Source organism: Lineus longissimus, chromosome 6 (assembly GCF_910592395.1).
Source record: "Lineus longissimus chromosome 6, tnLinLong1.2, whole genome shotgun sequence".
Lineage (NCBI taxonomy): Eukaryota > Metazoa > Nemertea > Pilidiophora > Heteronemertea > Lineidae > Lineus > Lineus longissimus.
In genome coordinates, this window is record NC_088313.1 from 17,101,978 (window position 1) to 17,121,336 (window position 19,359).

General features: G+C 42.8%; 4 protein-coding genes across 4 annotated transcripts in view; 2 read left to right on the top strand and 2 right to left on the bottom strand.

Moving 5' to 3' along the window:
- The window catches only part of LOC135488941 (sodium- and chloride-dependent glycine transporter 1-like), a 234,830-nt gene that overhangs the window by 174,178 nt on the left and 41,293 nt on the right, over nt 1-19,359 (top strand). The gene's annotated exons all lie outside the window — the stretch shown is intronic.
- Nucleotides 779-19,358, top strand: LOC135490017 (uncharacterized). The gene is made up of 8 exons (XM_064775662.1): nt 779-2,630; nt 2,837-3,106; nt 4,572-6,179; nt 6,379-6,621; nt 10,536-12,149; nt 12,349-12,591; nt 16,499-18,112; nt 18,312-19,358. Exons 1-8 carry the CDS (start codon nt 1,045-1,047, stop codon nt 18,559-18,561), a joined length of 7,428 nt encoding a protein of 2,475 aa, XP_064631732.1. The 5' UTR covers nt 779-1,044; the 3' UTR covers nt 18,562-19,358.
- On the bottom strand, nt 9,079-10,322 carry LOC135488946 (synaptic vesicular amine transporter-like). Its single transcript, XM_064773941.1, has 3 exons — nt 10,033-10,322; nt 9,578-9,665; nt 9,079-9,284 (listed from the first exon to the last, which is right to left on the bottom strand). Exons 1-3 carry the CDS (start codon nt 10,194-10,196, stop codon nt 9,138-9,140), a joined length of 399 nt encoding a protein of 132 aa, XP_064630011.1. The 5' UTR covers nt 10,197-10,322; the 3' UTR covers nt 9,079-9,137.
- LOC135488945 (synaptic vesicular amine transporter-like) lies at nt 13,649-16,285 on the bottom strand. The gene is made up of 3 exons (XM_064773940.1): nt 15,996-16,285; nt 15,541-15,628; nt 13,649-15,247 (listed from the first exon to the last, which is right to left on the bottom strand). Exons 1-3 carry the CDS (start codon nt 16,157-16,159, stop codon nt 15,101-15,103), a joined length of 399 nt encoding a protein of 132 aa, XP_064630010.1. The 5' UTR covers nt 16,160-16,285; the 3' UTR covers nt 13,649-15,100.

Genomic DNA, 19,359 nt, shown 5'->3' on the forward strand with positions numbered 1-19,359 from the left:
GACTGACAGAGAATAACCAACTTTCTGTTATCTACCTGGAAAAGCCAAACACACTAAATAATTCTTGTCGAAATCTAGTGTGGCATGGATGTGCGATTTGTAATTAGACGAACAGGGGTCAATAAGAGAGATTCTCCACAACGTATTCTTTCTTCCGCAGGTCTGTATCATCTTGGCTCTTAATGGGACGATTTAGGCCTGCATTTAGTCCAGGCAACAGTTATAAATGGTGTGTCTGTCGGGTATTGTCCGTAAAAGACATGGCATCCTTGTCCCCATCCAAGCGTAACACTATGAAGATGTTTACTTTACGATGTGATAGAAATCAGAGCAAGGCCCGGCGAATAAACGAAAATATTGTGAGATCGTCTGTAAGGTCATTTAATGATTTCTTTATCAATCATCGAATATAGAGTGACCTAATTAGTTGAGAGTTAGGTCACTCTATATTCGATGATTTTAGCTATCGAATGTATTCAAATTTTATCACACCGGCCTACGGCATGAGTTCAGAAGCTGGTCACGTGCTATTTTCATCACCAGCTGATTAAATTGTTTGTCTTCGTCACATTCCTGGCTATGGTGTCGCACAGCAAAGCTTTCCGACATCCTATAAAAAACATTTTTTGGGCAATAAATCAGGTATCAGTCTGACGTAAATGGCTCAATAAATGCGAAATCAAGTGTTTGTTCGACCTGCTTTCTCTGCTCTGATTCGCAATATTTTTCTTAGGCAGGCTTATCGTTGTGAACACTACACTCCGGGACTACACTTTGTCGTATCTTAGGGGTCATATTCAGGCACACTATTTCAAATTTTATTGAACTGTTGAGTGCACATCGAAGCGTCTGTTCACAAATTCAAATAGTGTACGGCCGTTCATAATATTCTATCGACTGACCTGGGTGTGCTTGGACAATTGTCTTGGAAGCTATCTCAGTCGCTCAGTGTTCATCTACACGCAGATGTACTACCTGCAAAGCCGACAGCCAAAAGCACTGCCTTTCTTCTGATTCAACAGTTGCAACCATCAGCCATTCGCAATGAGGATTCAGTGTGTTGTTTTGATTTTCATCACGCTTCTAGCGCTATTCTGCAGCTTCGCGCGGAGTGTGACTGTAACGACCGATGTGGGGGAGATAATCGGCATAGAAAGTACTTGGAAGGGAAAGATAGTGAAGAAGTTCTTTGGAATACCTTTCGCTGAGGCGCCTGTAGGCAACCTCAGGTTCAGGCCACCTATCCCAAAGGTCCCGTTCACGAAGCCATTCAGTGCAGAAAAGATTGGACATTCATGTTTACAGAACGAGCACACGCTGAGGAACTTCTCAGGGATGGCTTTCGAAACTGAGGAAGAAATAAATGAGATGACTGTGAACGAAGACTGTTTGAATTTGAATATCTGGGTGCCAGAGGGAGGAGAGGAAACGAAGGCCGTTATGATATGGATCCATGGAGGTGCATTCGTTTTTGGTGCCGGAGCGCAATACAATGCCACCAAACTCGCCATATTCGGGGATGTTATCGTCGTGTCCGTCAACTATCGTCTAGGAATTTTAGGATTCTTTTCAACATTTGATGACATTGCAAGTGGGAACTATGGACTGATGGATCAGCAATTGGCTTTCAAATGGGTACAGCAGAATATTGGTGCTTTCGGGGGTGACAAGGATAGGGTGACGATATTCGGCGAGTCTGCTGGGTCCGCTTCGGTGACGTGGCAAATGTTAGTACCAAGCAACGAGGGCTTGTTTCAAAGAGTAATCGCGGAGAGCGGAACAGCCTTTTCCGAATGGGCATTCCCGGATCCAGAAACAGCCAAAAGGTATTTTGGCATCCTGGTGGAGAAACTGAACTGCAGTGGAAAGGACTCAGGCGAGGTCATCGCCTGCTTCCGGTCACTTCCGGCTGAAGCATTTGGGTACGGGACCTCGATTGGCTACCCCCATGCTGAAGAGCTTGCTGGACGCACCCCTGCAGGACCGAGAGCTGACGGAGAGTTTATTCCTTTTTCACCTACCGCTACTGATCCTAAGGAAAAGATGCAGGACCTACCCTTTTTCAGGTCACGTGATTTAATGATTGGAGCGAATCGGTTCGAAGGTTCACCATACGTTAATTCAGTGTTTGCACCATTATACAAGGCTCGGACAAATCAAAGTATGTACGATACAGGTGTCCCCAAGAATATGATTAAAGGAGTCTTGTCGGCATTCTTCCCGGGTAAAAATGATCAAGGGCTTGTTGATGCCGTGTGGTGGTTATACAGCACATCAGTTAATGGCAATACCAATGACTTTATGCCAGCCATCGAATTCCTAGAACTCGCTGGCGATCTGATGTTTTACGACGGTATCGACAAGTTTCTTAAGCGCCACGCAGCGGAGACTGCTGGACCCCGGGGATCAACCTACCAGTATAGTTTTCTCCCGGAGCCGAGTGAGACTTTCGGCACCATGGGACTTGTGTTCGAGAAGGAGCCTTGTGCAAATGCGGCGATCCACGCTGACGAACTTGGCTTCATCTTCTGTAGACCTAGCATATTGGCCAATGAAGACAAGATCTTGAAAGCAGAGCTCGACCTGTCTGATGCCATGATTGCATATTGGACCAACTTCGCTAAATCAGGGTAAGTTTCTTGAATCTTTTAATATCTTTTAATGTTAAAACAATCAGATTTTATGTAAATCTATGCTGCTTTGTTACAATTTTCTTTCACTGGAAACTAGACTATGATCCTTCAGTCTACCAGTGAGCATTGGTACCGTCGTATTGCTGTGCTGGTACTGGCCATATTATATGAATAACTTTCTTAACAGACCATCCTTTTTTCAGGAACCCGAACGAGCCAATGTCAGTTCCTCGCCAGTGGCCGCAGTACAAGATGGGAGAGGAGGAGTTCATAGAGTTCGACATCCAGAATGAACAACTCGATCTTAGAACCAACTCATTTTACAGAAATAGATACGTGAGCTATTGGAATGACGTGATCCCGTTGATAACACGTCCCGCGGAGGAGAAGTGCCATACAAGGGAGAAAGCTGAGTCCCCTGATCAACCAAAAACTGGAAAGGATGAGCTTTATATAAATGTATTTTTAGTGTAGCGGCCGCTTTTATGATATTTTGAATGCAATATTAGTGCGATTTTACTACTTGGAAACAATGTCTTTTTAAAGAGGCTTTTATGCAAGAGCTAGTTGGTCAAATTAGTAGTCCATTATGCAGATTATAACGAACTTAACACAGCCTGATAGTCAACGAATGTAAGTAATATACATGAATCAATTTGATTGATTATTCTGAGAGTCATTTTTATCGTACACGACTCATGTATTGTAAACTTTGTCTTGGGAGAAACATAATAAATGCTTGATAGATTTGCACCAAATTTCTCCAGAACCGTTAATTTGTATGGTTCTTATTTTATTTTGGATGACTAACACAACACAAAGGCCATCGTAACGATATATCAAGGCCAAGCTGTCAACAATATATGATTCAGTAATACACAATATATGTCAACAATATATGATTCAGTAATACACACCCTGTCCGTTATTTTAATGATGACATTGTCCTCTGACCTCGTTTGACAAAACGTATTTTACTTTATTCCATAAACTTAAAATATAGTTCTGATGTGGATTTAATTGAGGCCACGTTTAATCAATAGCTACCTCGACCAGGAAAGCGACTTGATCTTAGACGGTCGCAAGTGACCTTGACCTATCTACTTTTCAGCTCTTGACGGAGGGCTTGAAATCGAAAAGGCATCACGACGCCATTGTCATCTCTACGGTGGCCCATAGAGGACATGCGTTTATTTTCAATATATTAGAATATTTTTCTTTTTACAATGCGTTTTTTTTCTCTCGAATTACAACCGCCGTCGGATTTATTTCTCACCGCCGAAAAAATAATTCCCACCGCCGGGTTAAAAATAATAATTCCCACCACCGCCAAGGAAAATAATATCCACCGCGGTGGATATTAATTTCCACCGCGGTGGATATTATTTTCCTTGGCGGTGGTGGGGATTATTATTTTCAACCCGGCGGTGGGAATTATTTTTTCGGCGGTGAGAAATAAATCCGACGGCGGTTGTAATTCGAGAGAAAAAAAACGCATTGTAAAAAGAAAAGTATTCTAATATATTGAAAATAAACGCATGTCCTCTATGGGCCACCGTACATCTCTGCTATATCTAGGGTGACTTTTGTTGACTTGTGCTCAACTGCTGTTCAGGCTTCGTATTGTATCAACTAGGAGCGCAGACGTGCTTGTCGTTGTGACCTCTAAACGATATCGTATTCAGGCATACTATTTATAATTTTATTGAACGGTTGAGTGCAAAACGAAGCGGCTGTTGACCTGAAAATCACTGATTCATTCTGCGATAGCATACGGATATTCGTAGTATTCTATCGTTCATATTCTATCGACTGACCTCGGTGTAGCTTGGAAGCTATTTCAGTCGGTTCGAAAAACGGGGCAGTGTTCTTCTACACACAGAAGTACAACCGGTATAGACGACAGCCAGAAGCGTTGCCTTTTCTCTGATTTAACAGTTGCAACCATCAGTCATTTGCAATGGGGATTCAGTGTGTTGTTTTGATTTTCATCACGCTTGTAGCGCTGTTCTGCAGCTTCGCGCGGAGTGTGACTGTAACGACCGATGTGGGGGAGATAATCGGCACAGAAAGTACGTGGAAGGGAAAGATAGTGAGGAAATTCTTTGGAATACCTTTCGCTGAGGCGCCTGTTGGCGACCTCCGGTTCAGGCCACCTATCCCAAAGGTCCCGTTCACGAAGCCATTCAGTGCAGAAAAGATTGGACATTCATGTTTACAGAACGAGCAAATGTTGAAGAACTTCTCAGGGATGGCTTTCGAAACTGAGGAAGAAACAAATGAGATGACTGTGAACGAAGACTGTTTGAACTTAAATATCTGGGTGCCAGAGGGAGGAGAGGAAACGAAGGCCGTTATGATATGGATCCATGGAGGTTCATTCCTTTTTGGTGCCGGAGCGCAATACAATGCCACAAAACTCGCTATATTCGGGGATGTTATCGTCGTGTCCGTCAACTATCGTCTAGGAATTTTTGGATTCATTTCAACATTTGATGACGTTGCAAGTGGGAACTATGGACTGATGGATCAGCAATTGGCTTTCAAATGGGTACAGCAGAATATTGGTGCTTTCGGGGGTGACAAGGATAGGGTGACGATATTCGGCGAGTCTGCTGGGTCCGCTTCGGTGACGTGGCAAATGTTAGTACCAAGCAACGAGGGCTTGTTTCAAAGAGTAATCGCGGAGAGTGGAACAGCCTTTTCCGAATGGGCATTCCCGGATCCAGAAACAGCCAAAAGGTATTTTGGTATCCTGGTGGAGAAACTGAACTGTAGTGGAAAGGACTCAAGCGAGGTCATTGCCTGCTTCCGGTCACTTCCGGCTGAAGCATTTGGGTACGAGGCCTTGATGGGCTTCCCCCATGCTGAGGAGCTTGCTGGACGCACCCCTGCAGGACCGAGAGTTGACGGACAGTTCATTCCTTTTTCACCTACCGCTACTGATCTTAAAGAGAGGATGCAAGACCTACCCTTTTTCAGGTCGCGTGATTTAATGATTGGAGCAAATAGGTTCGAAGGTTCACCATTCATTAATTTAATGTTTGCGCCATTATACCAGGCTCAGACAAATCAAAGTTTGTACGATACAGGTGTCCCCAAGTATATGATTAAAGAAGTCTTGTCAGCATTCTTTCCGGGTAAAATTGATCAAAAACTTGTTGATGCCGTGTGGTGGTTATACAGCACATCAGTTAATGGCAATACCAATGACTTTATGCCAGCCATCGAATGCCTAGAACTCGCTGGCGATCTGATGTTTTACGACGGTACCAACAAAGTTCTTAAGCGCCACGCAGCGGAGACTGCTGGACCCCGGGGATCAACCTACCAGTATAGTTTTCTCCCGGAGCCGAGTGAGACGGTCGGCAGCTTGGGACTTTTGTTGGAGAAGGAGCCCTGTGCAAATGGGGCAATCCACGCTGACGAAATTGGATTCATCTTCTGTAGACCTGGCATGTTGGCCAATGAAGACAAGATCTTGAAAGCAGAGCTCGACCTGTCTGATGCCATGATAGCATATTGGACCAACTTCGCTAAATCAGGGTAAGTTTCTTGAATCTTTTACTATATACTTGTCTATGACTTTATATGTTAATATATGCTGCTATGTTACAATTTTCTTTCACTGGAAACTAGACTCTGATCCTTCAGTCTACCAGTGAGCATTGGTAGCGTCGTATTGCTGTGCTGGTACTGGCCATATTATATGAATAACTTTCTTAACAGACCATCCTTTTTTCAGGAACCCGAACGAGCCAATGTCAGGTCCTCGCCAGTGGCCGCAGTACAAGATGGGAGAGGAGGAGTTCATAGAGTTCGACATCCAGAATGAACAACTCGATCTCAGAATCAACTCATTTTACAGAAATAGATACGTGAGCTTTTGGGATGAGGTGATCTCGTTGATAACACGTCCCGCGGAGGAGAAGTGCCATACAAGGGAGAAAGCTGAGTCCACTGATCAACCAAAAACTGCAAAGGATGAGCTTTAATAAATAAGTCTTGACTGATAAAGTGATGTACATGTATATTTGGTGTAGCGGTCGCTTTTTAAATATCTTTGATGCAACATTAGTGCGATTTTACTACTTGGATACATTGTCTTTTTAGGGGCTGATAGGCAATAGGTAGTGGATCAAATTAGTGGTCCATTATGGATATTAGAACGAACTCTACACAGCCTGATAGTTAACTAATGTAACTTATATAATAACTTAATTTCAATGATTATTCAGTCAGTCATTTGTATCATACACGACTGGTGTATTGTGAACTTTGTGTGGGGAGAAACATAATAAACGCTTGATAAATTTGTTCCAAATTGATCTAGCGGCCCAGGGCTGTCGGCCCCGGCCTTCAGTGACGGTGCATCAGCATCAAAACAAGTGGGTGTGGATCCCAGACTCGTGCTGGTGAAGCCGCTTAGTTTTTCTAACGGACACTTTCCCCTAGCCAAGGAACTGACTTAGTCATGATGTCCCTTTAACACAGCCATAGTGCGCCAAGTATAGAAAGGGCGTGGCCGCATTACAATCCTTAGATGCGTAGTTTTATTTTCATTTGATTACTATTGAAACGAATCCGATATTTTGTCGATAAAGATAGCTACTGGTATTATATTATGTTATAGCAAGTTTCGACATATAACGTATAGCTGGATAATGTAGCCAAATTATCTTGATAGTTATGGCGCATCATGACTCTAAAGCGTTTATGCAGCTATAGCGGATATGTATTATTAAGATTCCGTAGACTGATCCAGACTTGAAGAAAAAAATATCCTAACCAATCGTTTGTTGCTGTTTCCAACTTTATTCTTCATATTCATAATCTTTCTACACATTAATAACATCATACACGGCCTGCACGCTATACAGATATTTCATTTGCATGTACATGTACATCCCTATATTACAATAAGACAATATGCATTGATATTATACAACGATATGACACCTCCCAAAACAATTGCACTACCCAGTTGCTTCCAGCTACTTACCAGTATCAGTTACATCACTTTTATTCTATTTACAATATACATGTACTTAAACTTTACAGTCTGAATTAAAATTTACGTCGATAATTTGCTAGCAAAACTTTACGGGTGGTTGTCATCACTGCATTCTAATTAGTGAGTTAACTCCAATCGAACTCCAATCGTTAAGTATTCTTTTCCCGCGAGGCCAGACTACTCAACTGTTCGCTCAGGCTGGGCTGGACTTTATTTCAAATTGATTGTCATACTGCTGTCTTAGACGTGTCTAAAATGCGCTCTTCAAATTTCCAGCATCTGAACTATCATTGTCTTGTGACATGGGCAATATCGAAATAAATCATGCTAGAATTATTAAATAAGTTTCTGCTATCATCAAAATATAGTATGAACGTATGAGCACTTGAGAGTGTAACGAAAAAGAATACACACTTTGAAAATTGAAAGTCTTTTGTTTACTTTGGGACACCCAAATCTATTTGTTGGTAAATTTCGGTTAAGAAACCCGTTGCCTAGTTTCTGCTAAGAAATCGTACATGCGACTCAAGAAAGCAACACTGAGCCATCTATGAGAAGGGCAGTGCAAAATTACTTTCGCATCCGGGTCTGGGTTTACATCGGATAAGCACGCCATAATTAACTCGACCTGTATTGTGTAATTGTTTTTCAAAGTCCCATGATATTACAAACAGCCAGTTTTCAAAGTGTATCATTCTTTCGATATTCTCTGCATTAACATCGGGAACAACATCGTTCATAATCACCCCATGTGCTTTATAACCATTTAACAAATATTCTATCGTTAAAGGTTGTTATTGACCCCCACCCCACCAACCATTCCCAAACCCTCCCTTCTTGTACTAATAGACACCTCGGTCATTTATCTTGGGAAAATACACTACTGCAAACTTATCACAAAAGGATACACTGCGCATGCGTTAATCAGAAGATGTTTATTGAAAAATGTACCTCTCTGTAAAATGCAGACTCGAATTCAATGAGAGTATTGTTTGCATACAATGTCCCTGTATAAATATTCCGAACACCTTACAATATGAAAATCTCTTGATTTCCTGACTTAAAGGGAGAAGACATTCTTCACTTATTATAATTATTTACAGGTTCATTTACATCTCTATTGCACATTATGATTCCGACTATTTTTTTATTACGACGACATCAACACTTTTTCTGGCTTTATAATGTAGCCTATTAAACATGAATTCCCTCCTCAATGGCAATCAAGCCTGCCAATCTTACTCTAATTTTATATATTGACGCCATCGAGCTGTTGAACATCGTGCTATGAAAGTTCAGCTCTTAGATGGCTTATAAGACAACATCACAGCTAAATTAAGGACATACTGATGATAAAAATTCATCACCACAACATGTTGGTATATTTACATAACATGGGTTTCCTTCCGTCTCTACATATGGGTCCATATGTTTTATACTCTGATATCTTCTATCCTATTTCGTGTTCCGGGCAAACTTGCAAACTACGTCTACGGACCATCGTCGGGGGAATATCCATCCTCACCAATTCCCAAATCCTCGCCTGTTCTGGTCAGATTTTCTGTCGATTGGGAGCCGTGATTCTGGTTGTAGGTCACGTACTGGACAGGGGGTGTCGTCCCATTCATTATCAAAGCCTAAAACAGTTCAAAAGTTGTAGCAATCGCTAAGAGCTCAGCTGTGGAGCTAAGGAAGAGGACAGGGCCGTAACAAGAATGGTGATCACTGCTTATGCCTTTGGAATGTGTCAGGTGATGAGCGTTCGGAGGGATGTCTCACTTGTATATTAGTGGTCACTGATGTTAGCGTGGACGACCCCGGTGGCAGGGCGATGACCACCAAAGCGTGTTTGCTTAGTAAGCTACAAAGTTTTCTATCAAAGTCAGGAAAGTGACTTGACCTTAGACGGTCGCAAGTGACCTTTACCTACCTGCTTTTCAGCTCTTGACGGAGGGCTCTTCAGAAAGTAGAGTAATGGACCGTAGATCAGATTGACTATCGCTATCCCGTATAACATCCTGGAAAAAAATGTAAGATGATATTAAGAAGAGGGCAGCGGTGATGAATAGGAGTATTCTCCGCCGCAGCAAGTACTAAACTTCTCCTTAGTCAGTATTCACCAGTGATAATATCAGGAAAATATGCCCACTCTGATAAGAGTACTGCCATCTGAAAAATCCAGAGGAAAACACAACGTATTGGTCGCGCCGATTCCCACTTGTTGTGAACATTATGGATGGGGTCACAAGTGAAGCCGAAGCTTTTCGAGTACATGCATGATGTTATGCTAACTCTTGTCTTTCTGAAGACTCTTGGAGTGTCTTCTAAACGAACCTTCAGGAGACACGTATCTCCGAAGAAGAGTCTACATCATTAATTTCTTACCACCTGAAGCCAACAAGCTTGACGATAGAACCCCCCAAAGCCGGTCCGATGGCATATCCTAGACAGAATGCCACGTCTGCGATGGCGTAGAAACTCCCGTAGACTGAGACATGACGTAAGTCTACTAGGTAGCCCATCTGAGGCATCATAGAGGAGTCGACCATACCTGAAGGAAATTACATTGACGGAGGGCTTGAAATCGAAAAGGCATCACGACGTCATTGTCATCTCTGCTAAATCTAGGGTGACTTTCGTTGACTTGTGCTTAACTGCTGTTCAGGCTTCGTATTGTGTCAACTAGGAGCGCAGACGTGCTGGTCGTTGTGACCTCTAAACGATATCGTATTCAGGCATACTATTTATAACTTTATTGAACGGTTGAGTGCAAAACGAAGCGGCTGTTGACCTTTTTCAGTCGGTTCGAAAAACGGGGCAGTGTTCTTCTACACGCAGAAGTACAACGGGTATAGACGACAGCCAGAAGCGTTGCCTTTTCTCTGATTTAACAGTTGCAACCATCAGTCATTTGCAATGGGGATTCAGTGTGTTGTGTTGATTTTCATCACGCTTGTAGCGCTATTATGCAGCTTCGCGCGGAGTGTGACTGTAACGACCGATGTGGGGGAGATAATCGGCATTGAAAGTACGTGGAAGGGAAAGATAGTGAGGAAGTTCTTTGGAATACCTTTCGCTGAAGCGCCTGTTGGCAACCTCAGGTTCAGGCCACCTATCCCAAAGGTCCCGTTCACGAAGCCATTCAGTGCAGAAAAGATTGGACATTCATGTTTACAGAACGAGCCCACGCTGAGGAACTTCTCAGGGATGGCTTTCGAAACTGAGGAAGAAATAAATGAGATGACTGTGAACGAAGACTGTTTGAACTTGAATATCTGGGTGCCAGAGGGAGGAGAGGAAACGAAGGCCGTTATGATATGGATCCATGGAGGTGCATTCCTTTTTGGTGCCGGAGCGCAATACAATGCCACCAAACTCGTTATATTCGGGGATGTTATCGTCGTGTCCGTCAACTATCGTCTAGGAATTTTTGGATTCATTTCAACATTTGATGACGTTGCAAGTGGGAACTATGGACTGATGGATCAGCAATTGGCTTTCAAATGGGTACAGCAGAATATTGGTGCTTTCGGGGGTGACAAGGATAGGGTGACGATATTCGGCGAGTCTGCTGGGTCCGCTTCGGTGACGTGGCAAATGTTAGTACCAAGCAACGAGGGCTTGTTTCAAAGAGTAATCGCAGAGAGCGGAACAGCCTTTTCCGGATGGGCATTCCCGGATCCAGAAAGAGCCAAAAGGTATTTTGGTATCCTGGTGGAGAAACTGAACTGTAGTGGAAAGGACTCAAGCGAGGTCATTGCCTGCTTCCGGTCACTTCCGGCTGAAGCATTTGGGTACGAGGCCTTGATGGGCTTCTCCCATGCTGAGGAGCTTTCTGGACGCACCCCTGCAGGACCGAGAGTTGACGGAGAGTTCATTCCTTTTTCACCTACCGCTACTGATCCTAAAGAGAGGATGCAAGACCTACCCTTTTTCAGGTCGCGTGATTTAATGATTGGAGCAAATAGGTTCGAAGGTTCACCATTCATTAATTTAATGTTTGCGCCATTATACAAGGCTCAGACAAATCAAAGTTTGTACGATACAGGTGTCCCCAAGTATATGATTAAAGAAGTCTTGTCAGCATTCTTCCGGGGTAAAATTGATCAAGAACTTGTTGATGCCGTGTGGTGGTTATACAGCACATCAGTTAATGGCAATACCAATGACTTTATGCCAGCCATCGAATGCCTAGAACTCGCTGGCGATCTGATGTTTTACGACGGTACCAACAAAGTTCTTAAGCGCCACGCAGCGGAGACTGCTGGACCCCGGGGATCAACCTACCAGTATAGTTTTCTCCCGGAGCCGAGTGAGACGGTCGGCAGCTTAGGACTTTTGTTGGAGAAGGAGCCCTGTGCAAATGGGGCAATCCACGCTGACGAAATTGGATTCATCTTCTGTAGACCTGGCATGTTGGCCAATGAAGACAAGATCTTGAAAGCAGAACTCGACCTGTCTGATGCCATGATTGCATATTGGACCAACTTCGCTAAATCAGGGTAAGTTTCTTGAATCTTTTACTATATACTTGTATATGACTTTATATGTTAATATATGCTGCTATGTTACAATTCTCTTTCACTGGAAACTAGACTCTGATCCTTCAGTCTACCAGTGAGCATTGGTACCGTCGTATTGCTGTGCTGGTACTGGCCATATTATATGAATAACTTTCTTAACAGTCCATCCTTTTTTCAGGAACCCGAACGAGCCAATGTCAGTTCCTCGCCAGTGGCCGCAGTACAAGATGGGAGAGGAGGAGTTCATAGCGTTCGACATCCGGAATGAACAACTCGATCTCAGAATCAACTCATTTTACAGAAATAGATACGTGAGCTTTTGGGATGAGGTGATCCCGTTGATAACGCGTCCCGCGGAGGAGAAGTGCCATACAAGGGAGAAAGCTGAGTCCACTGATCAACCAAAAACTGCAAAGGATGAGCTTTAATAAATAAATCTTGACTGATAAAGTGATGTACATGTATATTTGGTGTAGCGGTCGCTTTTTAAATATCTTTGATGCAACATTAGTGCGATTTTACTACTTGGATACATTGTCTTTTTAGGGGCTGATAGGCAATAGGTAGTGGATCAAATTAGTGGTCCATTATGCAGATTAGAACGAACTCTACACAGCCTGATAGTTAACTAATGTAACTTATATAATAACTAAATTTCAACTTAATTTTATTCAGTCAGTCATTTGTATCATACACGACTGGTGTATTGTGAACTTTGTGTGGGGAGAAACATAATAAACGCTTGATAAATTTGTTCCAAATTGATCTAGCGGCCCAGGGCTGTCGGCCCCGGCCTTCAGTGACGGTGCATCAGCATCAAAACAAGTGGGTGTGGATCCCAGACTCGTGCTGGTGAAGCCGCTTAGTTTTTCTAACGGACACTTTCCCCTAGCCAAGGAACTGACTTAGTCATGATGTCCCTTTAACACAGCCATAGTGCGCCAAGTATAGAAAGGGCGTGGCCGCATTACAATCCTTAGATGCGTAGTTTTATTTTCATTTGATTACTATTGAAACGAATCCGATATTTTGTCGATAAAGATAGCTACTGGTATTAAATTATGTTATAGCAAGTTTCGACATATAACGTATAGCTGGATAATGTAGCCAAATTATCTTGATAGTTATGGCGCATCATGACTCTAAAGCGTTTATGCAGCTATAGCGGATATGTATTATTAAGATTCCGTAGACTAATCCAGACTTGAAGAAAAAAATATCCTAACCAATCGTTTGTTGCTGTTTCCAACTTTATTCTTCATATTCATAATCTTTCTACACATTAATAACATCATACACGGCCTGCACGCTATACAGATATTTCATTTGCATGTACATGTACATCCCTATATTACAATAAGACAATATGCATTGATATTATACAACGATATGACACCTCCCAAAACAATTGCACTACCCAGTTGCTTCCAGCTACTTACCAGTATCAGTTACATCACTTTTATTCTATTTACAATATACTTAAACTTTACAGTCTGAATTAAAATTTACGTCGATAATTTGCTAGCAAAACTTTACGGGTGGTTGTCATCACTGCATTCTAATTAGTGAGTCAACTCCAATCGAACTCCAATCGTTAAGTATTCTTTTCCCGCGAGGCCAGACTACTCAACTGTTCGCTCAGGCTGGGCTGGACTTTATTTCAAATTGATTGTCATACTGGTGTCTTAGACGTGTCTAAAATGCGCTCTTCAAATTTCCAGCATCTGAACTATCATTGTCTTGTGACATGGGCAATATCGAAATAAATCATGCTAGAATTATTAAATAAGTTTCTGCTATCATCAAAATATAGTATGAACGTATGAGCACTTGAGAGTGTAACGAAAAAGAATACACACTTTGAAAATTGAAAGTCTTTTGTTTACTTTGGGACACCCAAATCTATTTGTTGGTAAATTTCGGTTAAGAAACCCGTTGCCTAGTTTCTGCTAAGAAATCGTACATGCGACTCAAGAAAGCAACACTGAGCCATCTATGAGAAGGGCAGTGCAAAATTACTTTCGCATCCGGGTCTGGGTTTACATCGGATAAGCATGCCATAATTAACTCGACTTGTATTGTGTAATTGTTTTCAAAGTCCCATGATATTACAAACAGGCAGTTTTCAAAGTGTATCATTCTTTCGATATTCTCTGCATTAACATCGGGAACAACATCGTTCGTAATCACCCCATGTGCTTTATAACCATTTAACAAATATTCTATCGTTTAAGGTTGTTACTGACCCCCACCCCACCAACCCAAACCCTCCCTTCTTGTACTAATAAGACATCTCGGTCATTTATCTTGGGAAAATACACTACTGCAAACTTATCACAAAAGGTTACACTGCGCATGTGTTAATCAGAAGATGTTGATTGAAAAATGTACCTCTCGGTAAAATTCAGACTCGAATTCAATGAGAGTATTGTCTGCATACAATGTCCCTGTATAAATATTCCGAACACCTTACAATATGAAAATCTCTTGATTTCCTGACTTAAAGGGAGAAGACATTCTTCACTTATTATAATTATTTACAGGTTCATTTACATCTCTATTGCACATTATGATTCCGACTATTTTTTTATTACGACGACATCAACACTTTTTCTGGCTTTATAATGTAGCCTATTAAACACGAATTCCCTCCTCAATGGCAATCAAGCCTGCCAATCTTACTCTAATTTTATATATTGACGCCATCGAGCTGTTGAACATCGTGCTATGAAAGTTCAGCTCTTAGATGGCTTATAAGACAACATCACAGCTAAATTAAGGACATACTGATGATAAAAATTCATCACCACAACATGTTGGTATATTTACATAACATCGGTTTCCTTCCGTCTCTACAAATGGGTCCATATGTTTTATACTCTGATATCTTCTATCCTATTTCGTGTTCCGGGCAAACTTGCAAACTACGTCTACGGACCATCGTCGGGGGAATATCCATCCTCACCAATTCCCAAATCCTCGCCTGTTCTGGTCAGATTTTCTGTCGATTGGGAGCCGTGATTCTGGTTGTAGGTCACGTACTGGACAGGGGGTGTCGTCCCATTCATTATCAAAGCCTAAAACAGTTCAAAAGTTGTAGCAATCGCTAAGAGCTCAGCTGTGGAGCTAAGGAAGAGGACAGGGCCGTAACAAGAATGGTGATCACTGCTTATGCCTTTGGAATGTGTCAGGTGATGAGCGTTCGGAGGGATGTCTCACTTGTATATTAGTGGTCACTGATGTTAGCGTGGACGACCCCGGTGGCAGGGCGATGACCACCTAAGCGTGTTTGCTTAGTAAGCTACAAAGTTTTCTATCAAAGTCAGGAAAGTGACTTGACCTTAGACGGTCGCAAGTGACCTTTACCTACCTGCTTTTCAGCTCTTGACGGAGGGCTCTTCAGAAAGTAGAGTAATGGACCGTAGATCAGATTGACTATCGCTATCCCGTATAACATCCTGGAAAAAAATGTAAGATGATATTAAGAAGAGGGCAGCGGTGATGAATAGGAGCATTCTCCGCCGCAGCAAGTACTAAACTTCTCCTTAGTCAGTATTCACCAGTGATAATATCAGGAAAATATGCCCACTCTGATAAGAGTACTGCCATCTGAAAAATCCAGAGGAAAACACAACGTATTGGTCGCGCCGATTCCCACCTGTTGTGAACATTATGGATGGGGTCACAAGTGAAGCCGAAGCTTTTCGAGTACATGCATGATGTTATGCTAACTCTTGTCTTTCTGAAGACTCTTGGAGTGTCTTCTAAACGAACCTTCAGGAGACACGTATCTCCGAAGGAGAGTCTACATCATTAATTTCTTACCACCTGAAGCCAACAAGCTTGACGATAGAACCCCCCAAAGCCGGTCCGATGGCATATCCTAGACAGAATGCCACGTCTGCGATGGCGTAGAAACTCCCGTAGACTGAGACATGACGTAAGTCTACTAGGTAGCCCATCTGAGGCATCATAGAGGAGTCGACCATACCTGAAGGAAATTACATTGACGGAGGGCTTGAAATCGAAAAGGCATCACGACGTCATTGTCATCTCTGCTAAATCTAGGGTGACTTTCGTTGACTTGTGCTTAACTGCTGTTCAGGCTTCGTATTGTGTCAACTAGGAGCGCGGACGTGCTGGTCGTTGTGACCTCTAAACGATATCGTATTCAGGCATACTATTTATAACTTTATTGAACGGTTGAGTGCAAAACGAAGCGGCTGTTGACCTTTTTCAGTCGGTTCGAAAAACGGGGCAGTGTTCTTCTACACGCAGAAGTACAACGGGTATAGACGACAGCCAGAAGCGTTGCCTTTTCTCTGATTTAACAGTTGCAACCATCAGTCATTTGCAATGGGGATTCAGTGTGTTGTGTTGATTTTCATCACGCTTGTAGCGCTATTATGCAGCTTCGCGCGGAGTGTGACTGTAACGACCGATGTGGGGGAGATAATCGGCATTGAAAGTACGTGGAAGGGAAAGATAGTGAGGAAGTTCTTTGGAATACCTTTCGCTGAAGCGCCTGTTGGCAACCTCAGGTTCAGGCCACCTATCCCAAAGGTCCCGTTCACGAAGCCATTCAGTGCAGAAAAGATTGGACATTCATGTTTACAGAACGAGCCCACGCTGAGGAACTTCTCAGGGATGGCTTTCGAAACTGAGGAAGAAATAAATGAGATGACTGTGAACGAAGACTGTTTGAACTTGAATATCTGGGTGCCAGAGGGAGGAGAGGAAACGAAGGCCGTTATGATATGGATCCATGGAGGTGCATTCCTTTTTGGTGCCGGAGCGCAATACAATGCCACCAAACTCGCTATATTCGGGGATGTTATCGTCGTGTCCGTCAACTATCGTCTAGGAATTTTTGGATTCATTTCAACATTTGATGACGTTGCAAGTGGGAACTATGGACTGATGGATCAGCAATTGGCTTTCAAATGGGTACAGCAGAATATTGGTGCTTTCGGGGGTGACAAGGATAGGGTGACGATATTCGGCGAGTCTGCTGGGTCCGCTTCGGTGACGTGGCAAATGTTAGTACCGAGCAACGAGGGCTTGTTTCAAAGAGTAATCGCGGAGAGCGGAACAGCCTTTTCCGGATGGGCATTCCCGGATCCAGAAAGAGCCAAAAGGTATTTTGGTATCCTGGTGGAGAAACTGAACTGTAGTGGACAGGACTCAAGCGAGGTCATTGCCTGCTTCCGGTCACTTCCGGCTGAAGCATTTGGGTACGAGGCCTTGATGGGCTTCTCCCATGCTGAGGAGCTTTCTGGACGCACCCCTGCAGGACCGAGAGTTGACGGAGAGTTCATTCCTTTTTCACCTACCGCTACTGATCCTAAAGAGAGGATGCAAGACCTACCCTTTTTCAGGTCGCGTGATTTAATGATTGGAGCAAATAGGTTCGAAGGTTCACCATTCATTAATTTAATGTTTGCGCCATTATACAAGGCTCAGACAAATCAAAGTTTGTACGATACAGGTGTCCCCAAGTATATGATTAAAGAAGTCTTGTCAGCATTCTTCCCGGGTAAAATTGATCAAGAACTTGTTGATGCCGTGTGGTGGTTATACAGCACATCAGTTAATGGCAATACCAATGACTTTATGCCAGCCATCGAATGCCTAGAACTCGCTGGCGATCTGATGTTTTACGACGGTACCAACAAAGTTCTTAAGCGCCACGCAGCGGAGACTGCTGGACCCCGGGGATCAACCTACCAGTATAGTTTTCTCCCGGAGCCGAGTGAGACGGTCGGCAGCTTGGGACTTTTGTTGGAGAAGGAGCCCTGTGCAAATGGGGCAATCCACGCTGACGAAATTGGATTTATCTTCTGTAGACCTGGCATGTTGGCCTATGAAGACAAGATCTTGAAAGCAGAACTCGACCTGTCTGATGCCATGATTGCATATTGGACCAACTTCGCTAAATCAGGGTAAGTTTCTTGAATCTTTTACTATATACTTGTATATGACTTTATATGTTAATATATGCTGCTATGTTACAATTCTCTTTCACTGGAAACTAGACTCTGATCCTTCAGTCTACCAGTGAGCATTGGTACCGTCGTATTGCTGTGCTGGTACTGGCCATATTATATGAATAACTTTCTTAACAGACCATCCTTTTTTCAGGAGCCCGAACGAACCAATGTCAGTTCCTCGCCAGTGGCCGCAGTACAAGATGGGAGAGGAGGAGTTCATAGCGTTCGACATCCGGAATGAACAACTCGATCTCAGAATCAACTCATTTTACAGAAATAGATACGTGAGCTTTTGGGATGAGGTGATCCCGTTGATAACGCGTCCCGCGGAGGAGAAGTGCCATACAAGGGAGAAAGCTGAGTCCACTGATCAACCAAAAACTGCAAAGGATGAGCTTTAATAAATAAATCTTGACTGATAAAGTGATGTACATGTATATTTGGTGTAGCGGTCGCTTTTTAAATATCTTTGATGCAACATTAGTGCGATTTTACTACTTGGATACATTGTCTTTTTAGGGGCTGATAGGCAATAGGTAGTGGATCAAATTAGTGGTCCATTATGCAGATTAGAACGAACTCTACACAGCCTGATAGTTAACTAATGTAACTTATATAATAACTTAATTTCAATGATTATTCAGTCAGTCTATTGTATCATACACGACTGGTGTATTGTGAACTTTGTGTGGGGAGAAACATAATAAACGCTTGATAAATTTGTTCCAAATTGATCTAGCGGCCCAGGGCTGTCGGCCCCGGCCTTCAGTGACGGTGCATCAGCATCAAAACAAGTGGGTGTGGATCCCAGACTCGTGCTGGTGAAGCCGCTTAGTTTTTCTAACGGACACTTTCCCCTAGCCAAGGAACTGACTTAGTCATGATGTCCCTTTAACACAGCCATAGTGCGCCAAGTATAGAAAGGGCGTGGCCGCATTACAATCCTTAGATGCGTAGTTTTATTTTCATTTGATTACTATTGAAACGAATCCGATATTTTGTCGATAAAGATAGCTACTGGTATTATATTATGTTATAGCAAGTTTCGACATATAACGTATAGCTGGATAATGTAGCCAAATTATCTTGATAGTTATGGCGCATCATGACTCTAAAGCGTTTATGCAGCTATAGCGGATATGTATTATTAAGATTCCGTAGACTGATCCAGACTTGAAGAAAAAAATATCCTAACCAAT